This window comes from Phyllostomus discolor, chromosome 6 (genome assembly GCF_004126475.2).
Source record: "Phyllostomus discolor isolate MPI-MPIP mPhyDis1 chromosome 6, mPhyDis1.pri.v3, whole genome shotgun sequence".
In the NCBI taxonomy this organism is placed as follows: Eukaryota; Metazoa; Chordata; class Mammalia; order Chiroptera; family Phyllostomidae; genus Phyllostomus; species Phyllostomus discolor.
In genome coordinates, this window is record NC_040908.2 from 63,407,870 (window position 1) to 63,429,910 (window position 22,041).

Sequence of the window (22,041 nt, forward strand, 5' to 3'; positions counted from 1 at the left end):
CACAACTGCATTCCACTATAATGTAAGTTAAAATGCCATGATTTTTCAGTGCCCTAATATTGCCAGCACAATTTAACTCCAGCTGAGTTTGTTCCTCGCATTAAGCAGTGTGTTCCTGTGACAAGAACGTATCACGCCCAAGAAAATCTCATAATGAAAAGATTAGCGTGTCACAAAATCCGGACGAAAAAGCTACCAGAGTTGATCAGTCTCAGTGCGATTCAGGATTTGATTTTCCATTAGAAAATAGCGAGACTGGAGCTGAGAGTCACTGTGCTTTGTCACATTGAGTGCTCACGGGGATCTTCTGCAACCCCCTTCACACCAGCAGCTACACTCTACTGACAATACCCCTTACACTCTTGGCCTTAACCTCAGCACCACCCCAGTTCAGGGTCTACTTTTAAAAGCACCTTTCTAATGGAAATGTCTCTGTTCTGAATGAAGATGGGACTGTGAATATTACCACTAGCGAGGGTTGTCCTGTTGTAGAATTTAGGTTATTTTGATAGATACTGATTTCCTGGACTACACCTTTGAAATGGACCTCAGCTTCTGGCCAGGTAGGATATCTAACTGGGCTATAGATGAGGGTAGAAAATCCCACAGAGAAGACCTTCAATAACCACATTTGGAAAACCCGGATGAGAGGCAGTGGCACCATCTGGTGGGAAAATTTGCTTGACCCTTCAGAGTCTGTCTCATCCAAAGGTCCACAACGGTCTGCCTTTGGTAGAGAGGGCAAGTCTTGCTCATTTAGGAAATCAAGAAACGGTTCAGGCAGTTCTTCATTTTCTAAAATGACAGCCTATAAATGTTTCCAGACCTTTTCATCATTGTTCAAGACTTTTGGGTCCAGCTCCCTAACATATTTAGACAGAATTTCTGGAGTTTTAAGACATTTCATAAGGTTCTTGTGCAAGACTTGAAGCTTGCTGTACCTTTTCTCAACAAAATATTTTTTCCATTCATCGGCACTTCTATCTTAAACACCATGTCTCCCCACTTCAGGTCACTCTCCTTGTGGCGAAAGGACGGGCGGGAGCCTCCATGGCCATGCCAGCCTGCCAGCCGACCTTTGCTGTCTTCTAGTAATTTTATAATTGCTTTTTAAATATGTTCAGCCTTTGATTTATTTGAAATTTAATTGGGTATGAAGAAGAAAATGTAACCTTTTCATTTTTATTTTTCCAAATGGCTTATTAGTTCCCAAACACCACTTATTAATTAATCCATACTTTCCTCCTCTGGTAAACATCAGAAGTTTGTCTGAAGTATAAACTGTGACCTATGCACCTACATTTGAGGAAATCTTGGATTGAAAGTCAGAAGATGCTATTTCCTCCCTGAAAGCTATGACACCATGAGTCTGTCACTTCCCTTCTTTTCACTTTGTTTCTATGAACTCCCTTTGTCTAAAGTCTGCAAGGCTGCTGGTTCAGTTCTGCAGAAATTCCCAGGCCCTGCAGACAAAGCAGAACTAACTCATATGGGGAAATCTGGGAAATGCTTACCTACTTGGTTAAGCCTACCTTACATGATGACTTAAACTGTCTGGAGCCTAAATCATCATTTTCCTCCCCAAACCATTTCCTCCTCCAGACTTCTCTATTTCTGTTGTCCAGACTCAAGATCTTGATGTCATCCTACTGTCCTTTCTCTGCCATCCTTCACAGCCAGGACCCATAGTGTTGGTTTCTGCTGCCCTGTGTACCTCTCACATGCACTCTCCCACCACGTGGTTGTATTGAATATCACTGCCTCCTTCAGCCTGGGCTCTCCTCATAAAGGCTCACTGGGAGAAATGGTGACCTCCCAGCTCCACTCACCTCACTCCCTGTGCTAACCTGCTGAGCCCATCCCTGTCAGGACCTTCCACATCACAGCTCTGTGCGGACTGCGCCAGGGCTTCCTCATTGCTCACAAATGGACGTGCAGGGCCCACTGCCATTTGGTCCACCCCACTGCCTCTCCAGTCTTTTTTCCTTATTCTGACACAGTTTATTGTCTGTATCTAAAATATTGGGTCATTTCTCTCCTCCTTTTCCTCTAGTCTGAACTGGATTTAGGGATATTTATTCAAGTATTGAGTAAAGTATTTTGATGTCCGATCTTAATTTTTAAAATTTTACATTATATTGCACCTTCATGCCCATGTACTGACTTTTCTCAGTGGGTCAGTAGCCCTGTTCCCAGGGCAAAGTTCCCAGCCCCAAGGTCAAGCCTTGCTTTTTCCAAGCTCTTGTTTTAAAAGACATAAACGCCTGCAAGTTGTACCCTGTTGGGACCTAAAAATTTTGCATCGGACTTTATCAGATCACTTTCCTCTAAGTCAGGAAAGAGCTGGCAACAGAACAGGACATTGGTGACTAAAAAGAAAGTACAGGCCCTGGCTGGCGTAGCTCAGTGGATTGAGCATGGGCTGGGAACCAAAGTGTCGCAGGTTCGATTCCCAGCCAGGGTACATGCCTGGGTTGCAGGCCATAACCCCCAGCAACCGCACATTGATGTCTCTCTCTCTCTCTCTCTCTCTCTCTCTCTCTCTCTCTCTCTCTCTCTCTCTCTCTCTCTCTCTCTCTTTCTCTCTCTCTCCCCCTCCCTTCCCTCTCTAAAAATAAATAAATAAAATCTTAAAAAAATAAAAATAAAAATAAATTAAAAATAAAAAAATAAAAAGAAAGTACAGAACAAAGTGAGAGGAGGCAAGAGGAGCAGCAAGTGTGTGGCCCATTGGTCTTATCTCCAGGTGAGTGGGCCAGGGCCTCAGCTCCCTTCATGCCCAGGAAACCACACTCCGTGTTCTCCTCCTTCCAGCTTCTGCTTCCCTATCATCCTAACCTGCTCCTCCTGTGCGCTCCCCTCTGTCTGGGGGTGCCTCACTGCTCACACTCTCCCCAGACCTGTTGCTTAGGATTCCACATCTGTAGCTCTGGCCACTGTCTCTCTGAGCGGTAAACCTGGGCGTGCCACTCCCACCACATTTGCTTCACAGGGTCCTCACACTGACTTCATTTTCTCTATGTCTGCACCATTTCTCAGAGTATGGAGCTTTAATATTCCTCACTGCTCCTTCCATAACAGGTGTAACTCGACACATCAACCGTCTAGGTGGGTACTTTTCTTTGAGCCGTCTATGGTCCTCACGCCTCACATCTAACCAAGCCACATCTGCTGATTCCACCTTCTGATAACTCAAATACACTCCCTCTCTCCATCTCCACTGCCACCACCAAGCCCCTCCATCCTCAGCTCAGGAAGTTTCAACAGCCTTCTCCTCTCATTTGCTCTCTCCCCTTTATTAATCCATACAGAGCATTGAAAATCAAAAATTTGATTTGGCCACTCTCCCGCTTAAAATATCTCAAAACTGTCTTCAGGATAAGTCTAGTGTCCTTAACACATTTACAAGGTTGCCCGAGACTTGGCCCCACCTACCTCCTCAGCCTCATCTTATGCTACCTTGCCCCTTTCTCAGCTTCTGCCACATTGGCCCTTTCTCAGTTTCTCTGCTTAGCACATGCTGTTTCCATGGCTTGAGGCATGAATCTCTTTCCTTACGCCTAACTGCACTTTTATCTGGCTAAACCCTGTCCTTCCTGTCCATATGCTGCCCCTCAGACTAGATTAGGTTCCCCCTAAGCTATCTCTTGTATATCTCCCTAGCATCCCACACCAGCTCTTACTTCATAAATACTGCAATCATGATCGTGTGTGCAAGACATGGCTCCCCTGTGAGCAGAAATGCTCCGTGAGATTGGGAACTATGTTCATCTTCATTGCCACTTCAAACATGTTCCTAGACCAAAGATCCCCATCTTCTGAATGAATGAATGAATCAATCAATCAACCAATCAATAAACAAACTGAAAACAGTTAATAATATTCCAGCCCATTATACCCACTGTAGACAATCTCATGTTCTACTTAGAATTCCTTTGACTACAACCTGATTCTTGGCTAGACACAGCTGATATTCCCTGCAGCAAGTCTGTTTCCATTCCTCACCAAGCAAGGGCCTGAACTAGTAAAGGTCTAAATTCTGTGGACAAAGGAGGGGGAGTAAGTCCCAAAGGAGAAACCACCAGAGAAAACATTGGAGATAGGAGGATTTGGACATCTGGAGAGTAGGGAAAGGAGACTGACTCTAAACTGACCACACTCACATAAAACAGTCTCATTTAATCCTCCCCAAACCTTATGAAATAAGAATTACTAGTCCAGCTTACAGATGAGACAACCAGAGCTCTAAAGTTTAATTAATTTGCCCATGACCCCACAGAGTAGGAGATAGAGACATGTTATGCCTTCATTTACCTTCTGTCATCACCTGGAATATTCATCTCCACTGTCCCAATCTAAAACACAGCCTCCATGAAGGCTCCTTAATTCTTGGTGTCAGCTTCAGTCACTCACTTCCCATCTGTGCTTCTGTCTCAACTATAGCACTTCTCTCATTCCACATATACTGTGGTCATCTACATAGGTCTGCCAACAAGTTAGAAGCTTATTAAGGCCAGTGGGGTTCTTTCCCACCTCTTTCCCCATGATTTCTGGTGCTATGTCTTAGTGTGAAGCAGGTCTCGTGGGATTGCTCTCTATAGGAATCCCTGCTCTCTTCTGCTCCTGGGGTCCTGGTCCCCAAGTACAGGCTTTCTCAGTCTGCTCTTTCTCTCCCAGCGAAGCCACAGTGCCTTTGAAAATCCTTGCAGGGGATGTACTAGCCTACTGGGAACAGTACTAAGATCCCCAAGGGCAGAGTGCAGAAAAAAGAAAGATCATATTTTTTCTTGGATTTTTTCTAATCCAAATGCTCCAAAACTTGTTTAGCATTTCAGACTGAAAAACTTAAGCTTTTCTGAGGGTAATCAATGGCCCAGATGGTTTTTGTTTAGACCAAGCTTTCTAGAAAACAAGCCTGAGTCATTACCACTTAACACAGGGGTAAACTACCATTTCCTTCCAGTTTATCTGTAATTGTTCTATATTTCTGTACTAAAAAAGGAACATATCTGTTTATACTTGCAGGACAAATCAAATTTTCCCTGAAGTAATGAAAATGCACATATCTATTTGAAACTCAACTATACATGTGACAGAGGAAGATTCTACAAAATGAAAGTAAGGAATGAGTCCAGGGTGGGCCCTGTGTAACCAAGCATAACATTTCAAGAGCACAGAGGTGCCATGAGGCAGACCATGGCCATGTTCAAAGTTGTCATGAAATATGGAATAGACATCCAGGGCTGAAGAAATCCCAATAGTCATTCATGAAAACTCCTCCCTTTATAGATAAGGAGATCCTGAAAATGTGTGGGAATTGTTGTAGGTCATTCAACTGGCTAGGGTCAAAGTTAGATCCAAGTCTTTTGCTTCTCCAATCACAGTGTATGTCACTCACCACTCTGTGGCATAACGGCTCTAATCAGGGGCCCATCCTTTCCAACAGCCAGGAGTCTGGAAAAAGTAGAGAACCATGCACTAGACATAGGACCTTTGCTGCTGACTATTTGCATGCATATTAAGTCAGCCTCATATCATATTGAATGCTTATATTGATGGTTATTAAAAATTATTTAAAAAATTGTAAAGCACCACATAATGTTAGATTTTTAATGCAATTATCGTATGATTTGTATCTGAGATGTTATCTCAGCAGTACCAACTTAATTATTCAACAGTTTATCTTCACAACTAATATGTCTATTTATTTAGAATTGGAATTGGCCCAAATGAAAGCATCTGATTAGGTTCTTGATTAGCTTTATTGGAAAATTCATCAAATCAATTATGTGAAAAAGGAATTTGAGGTAAAGTGCATGTCACCCTGCAGTCTGTAATAGAGAAGGGAAGTCATTTGTAGTAGTAGTCAGAATAGGTCAAGTTAGCCTGCGGAAGAAAATGAACCCTAAAATCTCAGTAACTTAGCACAGTTAAAGATTTTTTTCTCACTGATGCAAAGTCTAAAGCAGGTTGTTCTGGTCTCACTCATTTGCAGCCACACCTCATCCGCTTGCGGCCACACCATCTGAAATACGTGACTTCCAAAGTTGCTGCATCAGAGGAAGTTGAAGATGACAAGGGCACACACTGGGCCTTGATTGCATCAGCCTGGAAGTATAAGACAACATGTATCACTTCCTGCTCACAGTGCACTGGCCAGAACAAACCACATGTCCCTGATTAACGGCCATGGAGACAAGGAAATGAAAATGGACATTCATTAAGTAACCCCTCAAGTGAGTAGATGGATATTTGATGAGCATGGTCTACCACGTGTATGTTCCCCAGATTTCAGGAAAGCAAATATTACTCTGAGTGTGTTATTTGCATAAAACAGATCTAGCCCTGGCAGAGTGGCTCATTTGGTTGGAGCGTCCATCCTGTGCACCAAAAGGTTGCAGGTTCCAACCCCAGTCAGGGTGTGTACAGAAGGCAACCACATGATGTTTCTTTCTCACATTGATGTTTCTCTCTTTCTCTCCCTTTCTTTCTCTCTAAAATCAGTAAACATGTCCTCATGTGGGGATTTAAAAAAACAAATCTATAGATGCCTTTAAACAAAGGAAGGCTGAAAGGAAATACACTAAAACAGTGATAGTGATAACTCCAGTTATTCCAGTTTGTGGGTATTTCCCTAGCAATATTTAATAAACATCTTTTAGAATCCAAAAAAGTAATTCAAGTTATTATTTAAATTGAAAAACAAGTTTAGACCAGACATAGCTATGACTTCAATGAGGAAAATGACTCAAAGGAGAGGGGATTTCTTTAAAATGCACTTCTGATTGGAGGACCACAATTAGCCACAAAAATAGCAGTGAGAGACAGGTACAGACATGCCTGCTGCCACATAGGATGCTCTCCAGTGAACTCTGATTTGTACAAAGCATCTGTGGAAAATGAAAAGGAGGGCACAGAGGCCAAGGAACAAGATAAAGAAGGGCACAGCCCTATTAACTACTGCTCAAGAGAAGAGAGAAAAGGAATTTGGAATTTTTTTAAAAAACACAAAAAATTAGGGAACAGATGAGCTAAGGCAAAGAGAGGAGATCTCAGCTAAATAGAGATTTAGCTCAACATAAAGCTGCCCCTTCTGCTAACTTGAATTCTCCATCTACTCCAAGCCACAGCATCCCTCTGCTTGCTGAGTTCCCAAGCACTTACCCAAAGTTCACCCAATGCAAATGGATAAAAACCTGATGGATCTAAACCAGGTCCTGCCCATCTGACTTTTGTCTTCCTCTCCAGCCCTATGTCATCGCCCCTTTAGCCCCTACTTTTCTGGGCTCCAGCCTAATCCCCTATGTTCATTCACTTGACCCCATGGCCTTTGCTCAGCCTGGAATGTTCCCTCTTCCATCCCCAGTGACCTCCCAGTCTAAGATGAACTTCATGAGAAAAACATGAGGTTTCAAAGGGCGCAACAGAGGGAGGAGAGATACTCAAACCATTTCTTTTTCTATCACTTTTTTTAAGATTTTATTTATTTAGTTTCAGAGAGGGAAGGGAGGGAGAGAGAGAGAAACATCAATGTGCATTTGCTGGGGGCCATGGCCTGCAACCTAGGCATGCGCCCTGACTGGGAATCGAACCTGCGATGCTTGGTTCACAGCCCGAGCTCAATCCACTGAGCTACGCCAGCCAGGGCTCTTTTATCACTTTTTTAACAATGAATCATAGAATCAATGAATGATAGGGTGTTTGAGGCAGGAAATACCTTTAAGGATGATCTATTTCAGCCTGGTCACTTGGCATTGATGCTTAGAAGAGACTTGAGCATCTATGTTCAGTGGAAAGAGAAGATTGGACTTAGAGTAAGAAATCTGTATTTGATTGCTAGCTCTGCCAATTTTGTGACCATAGATTGGTCACTTAACTTCTTCAAGGTCCCCCAGCTGTGAAACGGGATAGTAATCACCACCTCACATAGACAAAGTGAGGAGGCAGCGAGACAGTGCAGATGAGAGCCCTTTATGAACTGTAAGGCAGTTTTCAAAGGAAAAATATCACCATAACTGTTTGGACTCACAACCTTCAGGCCTAATCCACCCACCTACCAAAATATATCACTTTATCTTGAATACCTAATTTTGTGAGTCAAGAAAAAAATAGTGGTGCCTAGCAAAACCCCTGACACAGAATAAATGCTCAAAAACTTTTTTCTGAATGACTTGAGTTAAAATGACTAAAAAAGAGTTTTTGAGGCCTCCTCAGAGTCAAGAGGTGGATGCATGAAGCCACCCAAAGTCCCTGTCACAACACAGCCCCAAACACCCTTGTGGTTCCAGTGGAGCTCCACCTAGCACGTTCCTCACTCTGTCCCCTGGAAGAGATGGCCTGGGGCTGAGGCTCCTTACAAGTCAGCCTTTGTTCACACTCATAGAACAGTAGGCTCCCCAGAACCAAGAAAGGACCTCTCACTCTCTGAACCTCACCCGCATGGTTCTTCCTTTAAAAACTGGTTTCTAAGATCCCATGAAGGAAAAAGATGAGACCCCAACCTGAGTTGCTTGTCTAGAAAAAAATTTCAAACTATCCTTGAGAATTCAACAACCACATTGGGGAATTCTCTGCAACAGAGGAGTGCCATTGGCCAGGATGGGTGCTGCCACTGATGATGGAGCCAATGGTATTCTCTTGGATTACAAAAGAGGTGTTACATATTCCTCCCGGAAACCATACATCTTCACTGTTTCAACAGAGGTCTTCATCTCAAAATATTCTCCCCACTGAGGTTTTCAAATCAATATTTTCATAAGAACTATTTTTCCTTCGGTAAACCAAAGCGTTATAATGATGACTAGACAGGTTCTTACATGACAGAGCCATCATTAGCATTGTCATTGTTTTTGTTTAGTTGCATCTCCACAGCAGGCCACATTCACAATGTGCTCTGCAACTGCTTCTTAGTAATAGCCTTCACAAGATCTCCAGGAGGCAGAAGGGTGACCAGAGTGAACATTTCTGTGTTGCCTGAAAGGGAACCACAGACATAGAGAATTGCTACCATCACCATTTATACTGATCATGCTGAGACACCCAAGCTCTGCCCCAATCTAGTTTTATATTTACAATGCCTATGTCCAGGATGCCAGCTATTACTGTAGCTCTTGTTTTGGCTATTGAAACACCAGACATATGATAAGAAGGAACTGAAATGAGCAGCAGAACCAGAATCAGACATTTTGCTCCTAGCATAGACCAAAACGAACATCTAACCAACTCCATTATTTACATTTGAACAGGACCAGAGAGAACACTTTGCCCAACTCACACAAGCCACTTGCTCCCAGTTCTGTTTTTGTGTTTTATACCACTTTGCCACATCTCACCTTTCTCTCTTCACCTTGCTTTTCCTCCTCTACTCTTTTCTTTCATCTCTTTCCTTTATTTAAAACTGATGTGGCTTCAACTCCAACAGGAAACCTGAAACATTTATTTATTAAGACTCTGGTGTTGCAGCACCTGAACTGGGCTAGCCTCACAATACTGCAAAGTCTGATCAGTGTCCTACATGAGCCCCTTCCTTTCACCCAACCTCTATTCTTAAATCTAGCCACTGGCCTCTGGCCAGGGATTGCCCAAACCTCCCTGAGCCTGCAGCTATCCTCACAACCTGGACTTAATCCTGAAAAAGGACTAGACTACTTTAGGGGCTCTGGTGGAGGCTAGCACATGGCCAGGGTTGCAAGTTCTCTCCTGATGCTCTGTCACTTCTGTAGGAAGTTGATTGGTGGTATTCAGAGGAGTAAGAGGATGAAGACTTTTGCAACTGAATATCACTCTTGTCTCCTCTATCCTGCCCTAACCAGCATGTTGTCACCCCATACTCAGTGACTTATGCCTATTCAAAGAAACCTCCCTCTTCAGAAAGGGCCACCCCTCAGATGCCGGGGGCTGCCAAATATCCCATCAATTAATACTCAGCCATGGAAACAATAAATAAAGTAAGCCAAAACACAAACCACAACTTCAAAGCTCATCTCCAACTCTAGTCACCTATAATTCTGATTTTAGGAGTTCTCCTTCCACTTCCACCATGTATTTTTAGAAACTTGTTAAGTTTCCTGTTTTTCCCCCTTTTTCTAAGACTAGGTGTTTATAATTGTTAAGAGCAAAGAAATAAACACATAAACCAAGTCCAAAACGCCAGGAACATCTGAAAACAAAGTATGAGGTTGAACAAACCTGAAAATATACAAAGCAGGATTTTTTTCTTGTAAATTCCCCGTGACTCAACCGTAGCCACGCCTACTCCACAGAAGACAAAAGGCAAAGGAGGCGACTGGCGTTAAGTGACTTCATTAAGTCTCCTGGCAGAGAGGGAGTCACATTACTGGCACCTGAGTAGCAAAGGTATTGTCCTCATCACATCTTTGGCTTTTAAAATATTTTTTTTGTTTTTTTCCTTGACTGTTAACTTTCAAACTACCTTCTCTGAAGCTAAAGTCTTTTCTTTCCTTTCTTGTCCTTTCCTGGTTTGGTGTGTGAGTTAGAATCATGGTCAGATTTCAGAAAATGATTCTTTTTCCTGGTAGGGAACTGAGGGACAGAGGAACTGGTCTCATAGAAGGTCACAGTAGGTGCAGACAAGCCTTCTCTCAAAGGGAACTCTACTGCCAAAAACTACCCAGAGAAAACTGGAAGTTTCCAATTCTGTCTCTGTCTTACATCTGTGTAAGGCAAATACTTCATTCTTTTTTATAATTTATGCAAAGGTTAATTTGTAAGTATAATTTACCTTATTTTTTTCAGAAGTGGTCTGGATTATTTTACTTGGTTTTTTAAAATATATTTTATTGATTATGCTATTACAGTTTTCCTTTTTTTTTCTCTCCCCTTTATTGCCCTCTGTCTTGTACTACCCTGCCCATCGCCAGCATTCCCACAACTTTATTTCATGTCCAGGGGTCATACATATAAGTTCTTTGCCTTCTCCATTTCCTATACTATTCTTAGCTTCCCTCTATCTATTTTGTACCTACCATTTATACTTCTTATTCCCTGTACCTTTTCCTCCATTGTCCCCCCCCCTTCCCACTGATAACCATTCATGTGATCTCTATTTCTGTGATTGTTCCTATTCTACTTTGCATGGTTGGTTTTTGGTTTTGTTTTTTTTTTTTTAGGTTCAGTTGTTGATAGCTGTGAGTTTGTTGTCATTTTATTGTTCATATTTTTATCTTTTTTTTTCTTAGATAAGTTCCTTTAACATTTCATATAATAAGGGCTGGGTGATGATGAACTACTTTAACTTGACCTTATCTGGGAAGCACTTTATCTGCCCTTCCATTCTAAATGAAAGCTTTGCTGGATAGAGTAACCTTGGATGTAGGTCCTTGCCTTTCATGACTTGGAATACTTCTTTCCAGCCCCTTTTTGCATGCAAGGTTTCTAAGAAATCAGCTGGTAGTCTTATGGGAACTCCTTTATAGGTAACTGTCTCCTTTTCTCTTGCTTCTTTTAAAATTCTCTCCTTCATTTTAATCTTGGCTAATGTAATTATGATGTGCCTTGGTGAGTTCCTCCTTGGGTTCAACTTCTTAGGGACTCTCTGAGCTTCCTGGACTTCTTGAAAGTCTATTTACTTTGCCAGATTGGAGAAGTTCTCTTTCATTATTTACTCAAATAAGCTTTCAATTTCTTGATCTTCTTCATCTCCTTCTGGCACCCCTATGATTCGGATGTTGGAATGTTTAAAGTGGTCCCAGAGGTTCCCAAGCCTCTCCTCATTTTTTTGAATTCTTGTATCTTCATTCTGTTCTGATTGAATGTTTGTTTGTTCCTTCTGGTGCAAACCATTGATTTGAATCCCAGTTTCCCTCCCGTCACTGTTGGTTTCCTGCCTACTTTTCTTTTTTCACTTTGCATAGGCTTCACTTCTTCCTCTATTTTGTGACCATACTCAACCATTTCTATGACCATCCTGATTATTAGTGTTTTGAACTCTGCATCTGATAGGTTGACTATCTCTTTGTCGCTTAATTCTATTTTTGGAGCTTTAATCTGTTCTTTCATTTGGGCCATACTTCTTTGTCTCATTGTGCCTTTTATGTTGTAAGGGGCAGAGCCTTAGGTATTCACTAGGGCGGGGCAATCCACATCTCTGTGCTGTGGCCCTATATGTGGGTGAGGGGTCTGAGAGGGAACTACCACTTGCTGGTCTCTAAGCTGGCTTTCAGTCACTTCCCCCAGTAGGAAATTGGGCCTTTCTGGTGCTTATTCCCAGGTGGGCTTGTGTATGTTCTAGGACCATGTGGGTCTCTCCAACATACTCTCCTGTGAGGCTGGGAGTTTCTCTCACAGCCACAACCCTCACAGGTTTTTCCAGCCAGACATTTTGAGGCTTTATTTCCCACACTGTAACCCTGGGTTGTGTGGTCTCTCTCACTCCCCAGTTGTTCCTCCTGGTTTATTCACACACAAATGTGAGACTGCCCACTCCTCCAGCCACCACCTCAGTTCCCCCTCACTCCCCACCCAAGTCTGCCAGCTGATGCCTTGCCATGACTCTGTCCTTCCTACCAGTCTGGATGAATGTTTCTTCTTTAACTCCTTGGTTGTCAGACTTCCATACAATTTGATTTTCTGGCAGTTCTGGTTATTTTTTGCTTTTAAATTTGTTCTTTCTTTTGGTTGTGTGAGGAGGCAAAGTGTATCTACCTATCCCTCCATCTTGGCTGGAAGTCAAATACTTCATTCTTGTGGAATTCTTTTTTAACTTATCCAAAGTTCATTGAATGCCTACTGTGTGCATGAACATTGAGTTAGACACATAACGGAAACTAAGATTCTAAAAGAAGTTTACAATCTAGTAGAGGAGACATGCAATACAAATAATTCAAGGGAATAAAAAGAAGAATGGGGGAAATGCTGAGTATGGGCTAGGTCATGCATTAAGTTTCTCAAGAACTGGAAAACAGAGGTGGTTCTCCTTGCAGGCATCTGGTTCAGAGATTGGCTGTGCTGACAACCCCTGGTGTTCTCTATTGAAGAAGTCAAGATGGCCAAGGTCCCTGACCTCTTTGAAGACCTAAAGAACTGTTACAGGTAGGAAATAGATTCTCTTGTGTTTCAATGAGGGGATCAAGGCACATTAGAGTCCAGGTAGGAGTTACAGTGATAAGCATGGGGCTAGACTGGCAGGGAATGAAGAGATGTGTCCTATCTCCAAAGTCAGGGCAGGTTCAGCAAAGACCCAAAGAATCTAAGCATCCAGCATGTTAAACTGAGAGGGCATTGACAGGGAGACAGCTGTTATAGAAAAATTATTTTTAAGGTTTGCTAAGTCCTAGTGAATTTTAATATCTACTCAGACACAGCCTCAGTTTGGTTTATATGTTCTGATACAGTAATGGGTTTTAAAGGACTGTCAGAGAGAGAAACCATTCTCAGAAAACTCCTGATCTCAGTCTGGAATAGGAAAGGACTCCACAGCAATCTGAGCACATGAGTGCTCATTTACAGTCAAACCGCATCCAGAGATAGGAGAAACATAAATGAATAAAAAGGTAAACTTATGGAACCCTTTAAACACACATGGTGCTCCTATCTCCTTCTAATGTGCACTAACACACACTAGGCCATCCAAGTGTTGTCTGGGTGTGTTGCAAAGTATAAATGACTAAATCTATTGCTGTGAATACATGAAAGCAATGTATAACATGATCTATTTGGTTAAAATTAAAATGAGGCTCTTCAAAAGTACTTCTTTTCTCTCAAGGAGCTTAATATTTTTCTCTGAAATTTAATTACAACTCTTGAATTTGTTAGCCAAGCCCTGTTTTTTGTTGATAAAACACAGGTAAAGTTCAAAGACTGCCCTGATGATTACTAATTCCAAGTTAGTGAGGGACAAGTCACTATATATGTGTGTGAATATAGAAGTCCTTTTCCAAGATGACAGTAGTGGCTGTGTGTGTTTTACCCAAAGCTAATTTGGTCATTAAAATATGTTGCCCAGTGACTTTAGTGATATAACAAACAGTTACATCTTTTCATCTTGTTTGACAGTGAAAATGAAGAATACAGTTCTGAAAATGGCCAACTCTCTCTGAATCAGGTAAGTAAATGACTGATTCTTACAAGACTGCTATTCTGACACATTAATATTTTCTCCGTCAGAAGAGAACAGCAATGGCTTGAGTCTTAGAAGCTCTGTTGCACCCTCATGAGATGTCCAGAGACATGAATTTCTTCATTATAAGTGAGGCAGACTGGCCCGTTGCATTAAGAGTTGATGGCCTTCTTCACGAATCCCAGGAACTGGAGTCTCTTGGCCAGGCTCCATCAGAATGTTAGTTATGCCACCCTGAGACAGCCCCTTTAGGCCCCATCAACAGAGGTCTGTCCCCTAAAGAGATGTGTTGGGGTCATCCTCTCTGACTCCAGCTCTGGAGACTAGAGATAGCCCTGCAATGTAACAGCCAATGAAGCTGAGGGAGAGGAAGCAAGCCATTCACCAGCTGTGTGATTTGTTAGGAGACCATGCAAGTACTGCCTTGTGTGTCTTTGGTAGTGGCTCTAAAAGCTGTTCATAGAGGACTATTTCTAAATTACTGGTGCCCTGTCCATTAAAAGTCTAACTTCCTAAGGGAAATCTAACTGGAAAGCTACCACTCACTAAGATCTCACTTGTAAACCTGTTCCATTCCATCTCATTTTTGAGTCAGTCAATGGATGACAAAGACTGTCCAAGAGATCGCATCTTCCAGGGACCTCCTGAGAGGAAGCAAGGGAGAGGTAGAACAGACTGATGAAACAGGGATTAGTCAAGATCATAATGGACATCCTACTCACTGGTCTGTTGAAAAATTCCTACTAAAAGGACTCACATTCTAGGGCTATGGGCAACCTCTCAATTTCTACTTCCCTTCCTCACAGAAATCCTTCTATGATGTAAGCTATAACCCACTTCCCAAGGACTGCATGGATAAATTCATGTTTCTGAGCACCTCTGAGACCTCTAAAACATCCCAGCTTACCTTCAAGGAGAGTGTGGTGGTGGTAGCAGCCAATGGGAAGGTTCTGAAGAAGAGACGGCTAAGTTTTAACCAGTTCATCACTGATGATGACCTGGAAGCCATCACCAATGATCCAGAAGAAGGTAGGGGGATCAAGTACAATAATATCCTTGTGTTCCTTTTTTAAGCAAATAGGGACAATAGAGCATAGGGGCAAATAAAGCCTAGGGTCAAAGTAACAAAAGCACAACCAGACATTAAACTGGTATCCATAAGTAAGGAAAGCAGCAGTGGCCTGAGTCTAAAATATGTGCTCACATGTTCATTTCCTGGCCATAATGTGAAGATCCTGGTGACTTTCAGCGCTTTGGCAGAAAGCATGTAAATACTAATAGTGGGTAATAATTTATAAGCTATGTCCCACCACATGCTAACCATGCCTCCTTGGCCAAGTTACTTGACCTTTCCATGCTCCAGTTTCCTCTACTGTAAAGTGGAGATGATCAGAGCCCCTACTTGTTGTGAAGATTAAATGTGTTAATACTTGCAAGCTTCTGGACTAGAATAATGTCTGGCATGCAGCAAATACCCAGTAAATGCCAGCTATTGCTGTTGTTGTTCTGATTACTATTACTACTGATGCTACTACCTTTGTTAATACTGCCAACAATACCATGTTATTAAGGGCTACATTATCTGTAAACTTTGAAACCAACTTGCATTTCCACTTTACATATGAGGAAACTGAGCTCAATGAAATAGTCACCTGCCCAATGTCACACAATGTTTAAATGGGAAAGCTGCAAACAAAATTCAGTTCTGACTATAAAAATCATGACTTTTCTCTCATGCCTCTACTCTCCAACCCACTATGTGAAACATAAACTCAGTATTTTTAAGGTCACAGCTAAACACTAATACATGTTCACCTAGAAAATTAAGAGATACAAGAAAATGTAAGAAAGAAAATAAAAGTACTTATACTACCACTAAGAGTTTACCACTGCCAACACTATAATATGTTCCTTAAAGTTGTTTCTATGTACTTACACACGTATGAACATGTTAGGATTTTACTATACACAATTTTATATATGGCTTTTTTTCATTTAGCAATATATAAAGGGCATTTTAGAATGCCAATTTTTCACCATCATAAGTAATGCAAAATGAACATCCATATCCATAAACCTTCATTTCTGTCACCATTGACTTCCTAGAATACACATCTAGAAGTAGAATTATGTAGAGCCATGAAAATTCATGAAGCTATTGATTTACATCACTGTTCAGAGGCATGACAGACATTTAGACCTGCTCCCTTAGTAAAGTACACAATTCTTAATGTATTTATTTCTTTTCTCAGAGTGCATTCATTTGAAGGTGTAAGTAGGGAATACTAGGAATCTTCCTGGTTACTTAGAAACCGCCAAACAACCAAAAGTGAGAAATTTGTACAACTAATCTCTTTTCTATAAAAATACTGAAGCCTCAAAGTTTAAAAAGAATAAGTTGCCACAGTAATGATCCAAGAACTCACTCTGCTACTGTTCAGTGATTCCACTTCTCTGTTTCCTCACCTGAACTGGAGTATTCTGAATCCCTTCCATAGCTACTTTCTGTGCTTGTGTTACAGTAGATATGTCATGTGTTCTCATCAAGACAATTAACTTCAACTTGTGCTAATGGTTGTAGAAATCATCCAGCCCAGGTTCGCAACTAACAGCTTCCAGAACAACATGAAGTACACCTTCAGTAGGGTCATCAAACACCGATGCACCCTGAATGACACCCTCCATCAAAGTATCACTCTAGACACGTCGGGCAAATACCTCATGGCCACTGCATTAAATAATCTGGACCAAGAAGGTAAATGGGCAACTCAGTCATCCTCCTCTCCTCTTATTTCTGTATTTTTTTCAAGTGTTCTGCTTTCAAAATATATACCTCTCCAGATTCCTGGCTTTGCACAATTCTTCTAAAATAGAATGATACACATCACCTTGCTAAAAAATCCCAGGCAAGGACAGGAGCCTCAGCTAAACCTGACAACCCCCCAAGAGAAACATTGACCCTGTCAATGAGAGACTAAGATCAGTATGAAGCTTTCTGATATAGTTTCTCCTTTGGTTCTCTCAGTCTTATCCTCTATTTTAAATTTGAGGAAGCTGAGATTCAAAAATATTAAATGACTCACCCCAATTTACCTAGAATCAATGAGGAGCCATCACGCTTCATTAGAAAACCTGCCAATCAAATTTAAAAATAACACAAAACTAGAAAGAATCATTATCACAATTATATAACAACTACATATAGGTAATTATATATTTATATGTGTATATATAATATATATTTTTATATATTTTGTGTGTGTGTGTGTGTATATATATATATATAGAGAGAGAGAGAGAGAGAGTCAAGTTTTCTCTAAGTAATTCTGTTGCAAATATCTTTGTATTCCTATGAGGTTATTTCTTTAGAAAATATCTCAAAAGTGAGACTCCTAAGCTACTAAGCATATATCATTTGACAACTTTTATTAAGCATTGTTCTCTAAGGAAAACTAAATACTTGTCACTGTCACTACCAACATAGGTGTCAGCTTTCCTAAACTCCTCCATTTTAGGTCATTATGAACTCATGACCTCACAAATTTCGGGGTCTTATCCCACTAACATAATTCAAGAGATTTAATACTCAACCCCTTAAACATTCATTCAACATAGAAAATTCTAAAGACATTAATCAAGTATCTACCTGCCTAGTGAGTGTGTCAGACATTGTGAAGCACACAAAGATGTGCCAAATTCCATCTCTAGTGTTTCTACCGTAGCCAGAGACCTGACTCACACGCACAGGGTGTCTGCATAAACACTTCATTTTATATAAACACAATGGATTTACTTTCTTTTTGGCTTTCCTCTTCCCCAGTGAAATTTGACATGGGTGCTTATAAGTCAAATGAAGAAACTAAATTTCCTGTGACCCTAAGAATCTCAGAAACACGGCTGTTTGTGAGTGCCCAAAGTGAAAACGTTCCTGTATTACTAAAGGTCAGTTGTCCTCAGACTCTAACTTACCTTCGTTACATCCCACACATTTGTCAATGACCCCAATAGAAAGACACCCCTAGCAGGGTGAACGGTCCTCTTCTCTTCCTACCACAGTCCCCACCTGCTCACCTGCCCCCATCCTGCTTCTCACTCAACCCCAGAGGTAGTACTAGGCAGGATCTGTGAGAGAGTAAAATGGAGATGCAAGAATATATAAAAGGTAAATTGCCATCATCCTTCTTTTACCTTTCCCTGCCTGATCCTGTTCACCTCCCATCCCAGGACACCCATTTATACCATCCATCTTTGATCCTTAATGACACCTACTAATTGACCTACGTGATAGTAAGAATTAGGATGATGGACTTGTCTCTGAGAAACTCAAACAAGTCCTTTAGATCAGAGAGAATTAATCATGTGCCAGAAGGCACAAAGCAAAAAGCTAGAGCCAAGACTCAAACGCTGGCCTTCTGACTCTAGTGCCTCTCTCTCCATTTGTCCCAGCATTATCCCTCATCCCAGCTCCATCTCCACTCCACTGTCCCCCACAAATATGCAAACACACACACACCCACTGTTGTCTTAAATGTTTTCTCCACTGATAAGTAGGTGACTTTTATTCAGTAGATGTATAATCCAGCCCCCCGCCCTACCTGTGTTTCTCTACCTAGATCAAGTGAAAGGAAAGTGGTGTCTGCAGAGTAGGGCAGTAACTTCATTCATGAATTCATTCAGTAAGTGTTACTTACTGAGAGTCTCTGTCTGTCAAGCACAGTGCAATAGCTGTGTAGATAGTGGTGTGCCAAAGTCCCTAGCCTTATAGAATTTAGTCTTCTGGGGGATACAGACAATAGACAAGTCAAACAGCCAGCCCAGTGTGCAAGATGCTGCAGAGCAAGTGAATAGGATGCTGCGATAGAGAAAAGTTGGAAAGTGTTGTTTAGGTAAAGGAGATGAAAGTTGCTGATGGGAGGGAGGGAGCGAGCCTGCCATCATGCAGGGGGTTGGATGGGAATAGGATATTCTAAACAGAGGGGTTTGACTGCTCCCAGGCTGTAGATCTTTAAGAGCTTAAAAGCCAGCTTCAAAGATCAGAACACTCTAGAAGCTGGGTACTGTGGGGAGGAGGGAAGATAGGCTGAGGCTAGTGTTGGTGAAGCCCTGCATTTGGATTTCATCTGAGGTACAATTTTTAAAAAACCATTAAAAGGGGTTCACTTGTATTTTCTAAAATGAAGAGTGGATCAGAAGGAAGGCAGTAGAGGAAGCAGAGGCCCAGGCGGGAGGGGATGACAGCAGTCATGGTATGGAAAGTGCTGAGACAGGTAGAATGCAGTACACAGAACCTCAGTACACTTTTTTTATTTTATTTATTTATTTCTAGAGAGAGGAGAAGGGAAGGAGAATAGAGGGAGAGAAACATCAATGTGCAGCTGCCTCTTGAGTGCCCCAAGCAGGGATCTGGCCCACAACCCAGGCATGTGCCCTGACCAGGAATCAAACCAGCGACCCTTTGGTTCATAGGCCCACACTCAATCCACTGAGCTACACCAGCCAGGGCAGAATCTCATTACATTTTGAAGATAGAACCAAAAAGAGCATGAGGAAAAACTCAGGTGAGAAAAATTAGGAGAGGAATAGGTTTAGGAAATAAAATCCTTATTAACATTGAAAATTCCAAGGAAATCTCAAGAGGATATTTAGTTGCTTTAGACTAAAGAAGAAGCCTCTCGAGTTGGAATTTGAATTTTACTTTTCCATGGAAGTATTGTTAGATTCTATTTATATCCACAGGAAGAATAGAGTCTAAAGAGGTCACAATTGTCACCCTGGCTGGTGTGGCTCAGTGGATTGAGTGTCAGTCTGTGAACCAAAGGGTCCCCTGTTCAATTCCCAGTCAGGTCACATGCTTGGGTTGCAAGCCAGGTACCCAGTTGGAGGAAGAGAAGAGGCAACCACACATTGAGGTTTCCCTCCTTCTCTTTCTCCCTCCCTTCCCCTCTCTCTAAAAATAAATAAAATCTGGTAAAAAGAGAGAGAGAGAAAGAGAGAGATCATAATTGTCAACAATTGTATTGAAAAGATTCAGTTGCTAATATACCTGGGAAGTGGGGGTGTGTGTTGGGGTTTTTTTAACTTTCAATCATTGACTTAATATGGACATAAGCATCTCCAAATTATAAATTACTTTCCCAAAGGTATGATTTGCATGCTTACCGATCAAAATCCTTAGATATCTTAGAATAACTAATACTTGGATTTGATGCAAAATACCCTATGCCTGTGTTGGAAGCAGAACAAGAATGAAGTTTGACCCCACCAGCCAGGATACAGGGAGACACTGGAGTCACTGGCAGTCTTCATAACTAATTTGGATTTCTCTCCAGTTAACCAAGGAAATCAACTATTAAAAAATGGGGCCATACATCTAATAGGCATGTGATAAATGCTTGCTGAATGAACAAGTGAACAAAGAACCTGCATCACATCAGAGTCATAATCCTGAAGTGCTGTGTTTCTCACAAAGGCTGCATGCCAAGGGATTGAACATCAGTTCTTGCTCTAGCATCTTATTCTCTAACACCTCTGTTCTCCTTATCCTAGGAGATGCCTGAGACACCCAAAACCATCAGAGATGAGACCAACCTCCTCTTCTTCTGGGAACATCATGGCACTAAGGACTACTTTGAGTCAGTTGCCTATCCGAAGTTGTTTATTGCCACAAAGCAAGATGGCCTGGTGCACATGGCAAGTGGGCAACCTTCTATCACTGACTTTCAGATAGTGGAAAACCAGTCTTGACTCTGGAGTCTGCTTACTTGTGAAATGTTGACAGTTGTATGTACCATGTACATGAAGAAGTCAAATCCTTTACTCTTAGTCACTCATTGAGCATGTGCTGAGCCTTTGTAATTCTAAATGAATGTTTGCTCTCTTTGTAAGAGAGGGAGTAAGGTCTAGTGAACCAACACTAAATATAATGTTGCTTGTTATTTAAGGAACACCCTATACTATGCAAACTACCAATCATTTTAATTATTCTTCATAACAATCTTGGGAGCACCAGGGCTCCTGACTATTAAAAAAACTCTACCCATATTACATGTGGGTTAACTAAGGCATAAGAAAACTAAGAAATTCTCGCAATGGCAGCTGGAATGAGAAGCGATAGACCCAGGATTTCATTCCAACTGTTTTGCCTTCTGCCTTTAAGTTGCTGATTAACCCTTAATCAAATACTGTAAAGTTTCTGGGACTTTAATTTGGTTGTCTTCAAAATGGAGGGAATGACACTTAAGTCCTTTCTGCCTCAGCAGTATTTTGTAACAGTCATTTCAGTAAAATGCTTCTTGAAGCTGAGCCTCAAGAATAAGGCAATGCATGGAATGTTATTTTAAGTTATTGTTTATATTTATTTATAAATATAATTTAAGATAATTATAACATATTAGTATATTTATGGCAATTGTTTGCAATCTTTGCATGTGACCGGGAATCCTCAACAACACACAATATTTTCCAGGCTGAGTGAATTTGATGTAATTACATTAAGGCACTTTGGTCCAAGCTGTGCTTTTTCCATTACCATGAGGCTCTGTGTTCTAATGTCTGGGATCCCTGTAATTATAATAATAAATTTATATTATTTACTTTGTTTGTTTGAGCTGATAATTGGCCAAAATCTTCCCCTCCTCTGTCTTTAAACTTGCTTTGTCACTCATGTGCCATTCAATTCCACCTTATCAAATCCTGCTAGCTAAAATGGAATGAACTTAACTTTGGCAACTGCGGAACAAATGTTATCTAAACTTTCTTTTTCAGAACATAAGTAATGTTCCTTCTAGGTTCTAAAAATTGAAATCAAACCATAATGTTACATCACTGTCAACAATGAAGATATACATTACCAATCACAACTGAATACAATCACAAAAAAAGTAAATCTGACACATAATTACTTATTGTCTGAATCATTATTTTACTGCATAGTAACTAGGAGCAATGATAAAAGTTCACATAAA

The 22,041-nt window shown here is 41.2% G+C and overlaps 1 protein-coding gene and 1 pseudogene across 1 annotated transcript; one reads left to right on the forward strand and one right to left on the reverse strand.

Annotated features, from left to right (window-relative positions):
• Positions 1-581: 581 nt before the first annotated feature.
• On the reverse strand, positions 582-5,411 carry LOC114498465 (annotated as a pseudogene).
• A 4,862-nt stretch (positions 5,412-10,273) lies between these two features.
• On the forward strand, positions 10,274-21,674 carry IL1A (interleukin 1 alpha). The gene is made up of 7 exons (XM_028516532.2): positions 10,274-10,356; positions 12,942-13,050; positions 14,014-14,062; positions 14,884-15,106; positions 16,659-16,832; positions 17,898-18,019; positions 20,624-21,674. The coding sequence occupies exons 2-7, from the start codon at positions 13,004-13,006 to the stop codon at positions 20,819-20,821; spliced, it is 813 nt and encodes a 270-aa protein (XP_028372333.1). The 5' UTR covers positions 10,274-10,356; positions 12,942-13,003; the 3' UTR covers positions 20,822-21,674.
• The last annotated feature ends 367 nt before the right edge of the window (positions 21,675-22,041 follow it).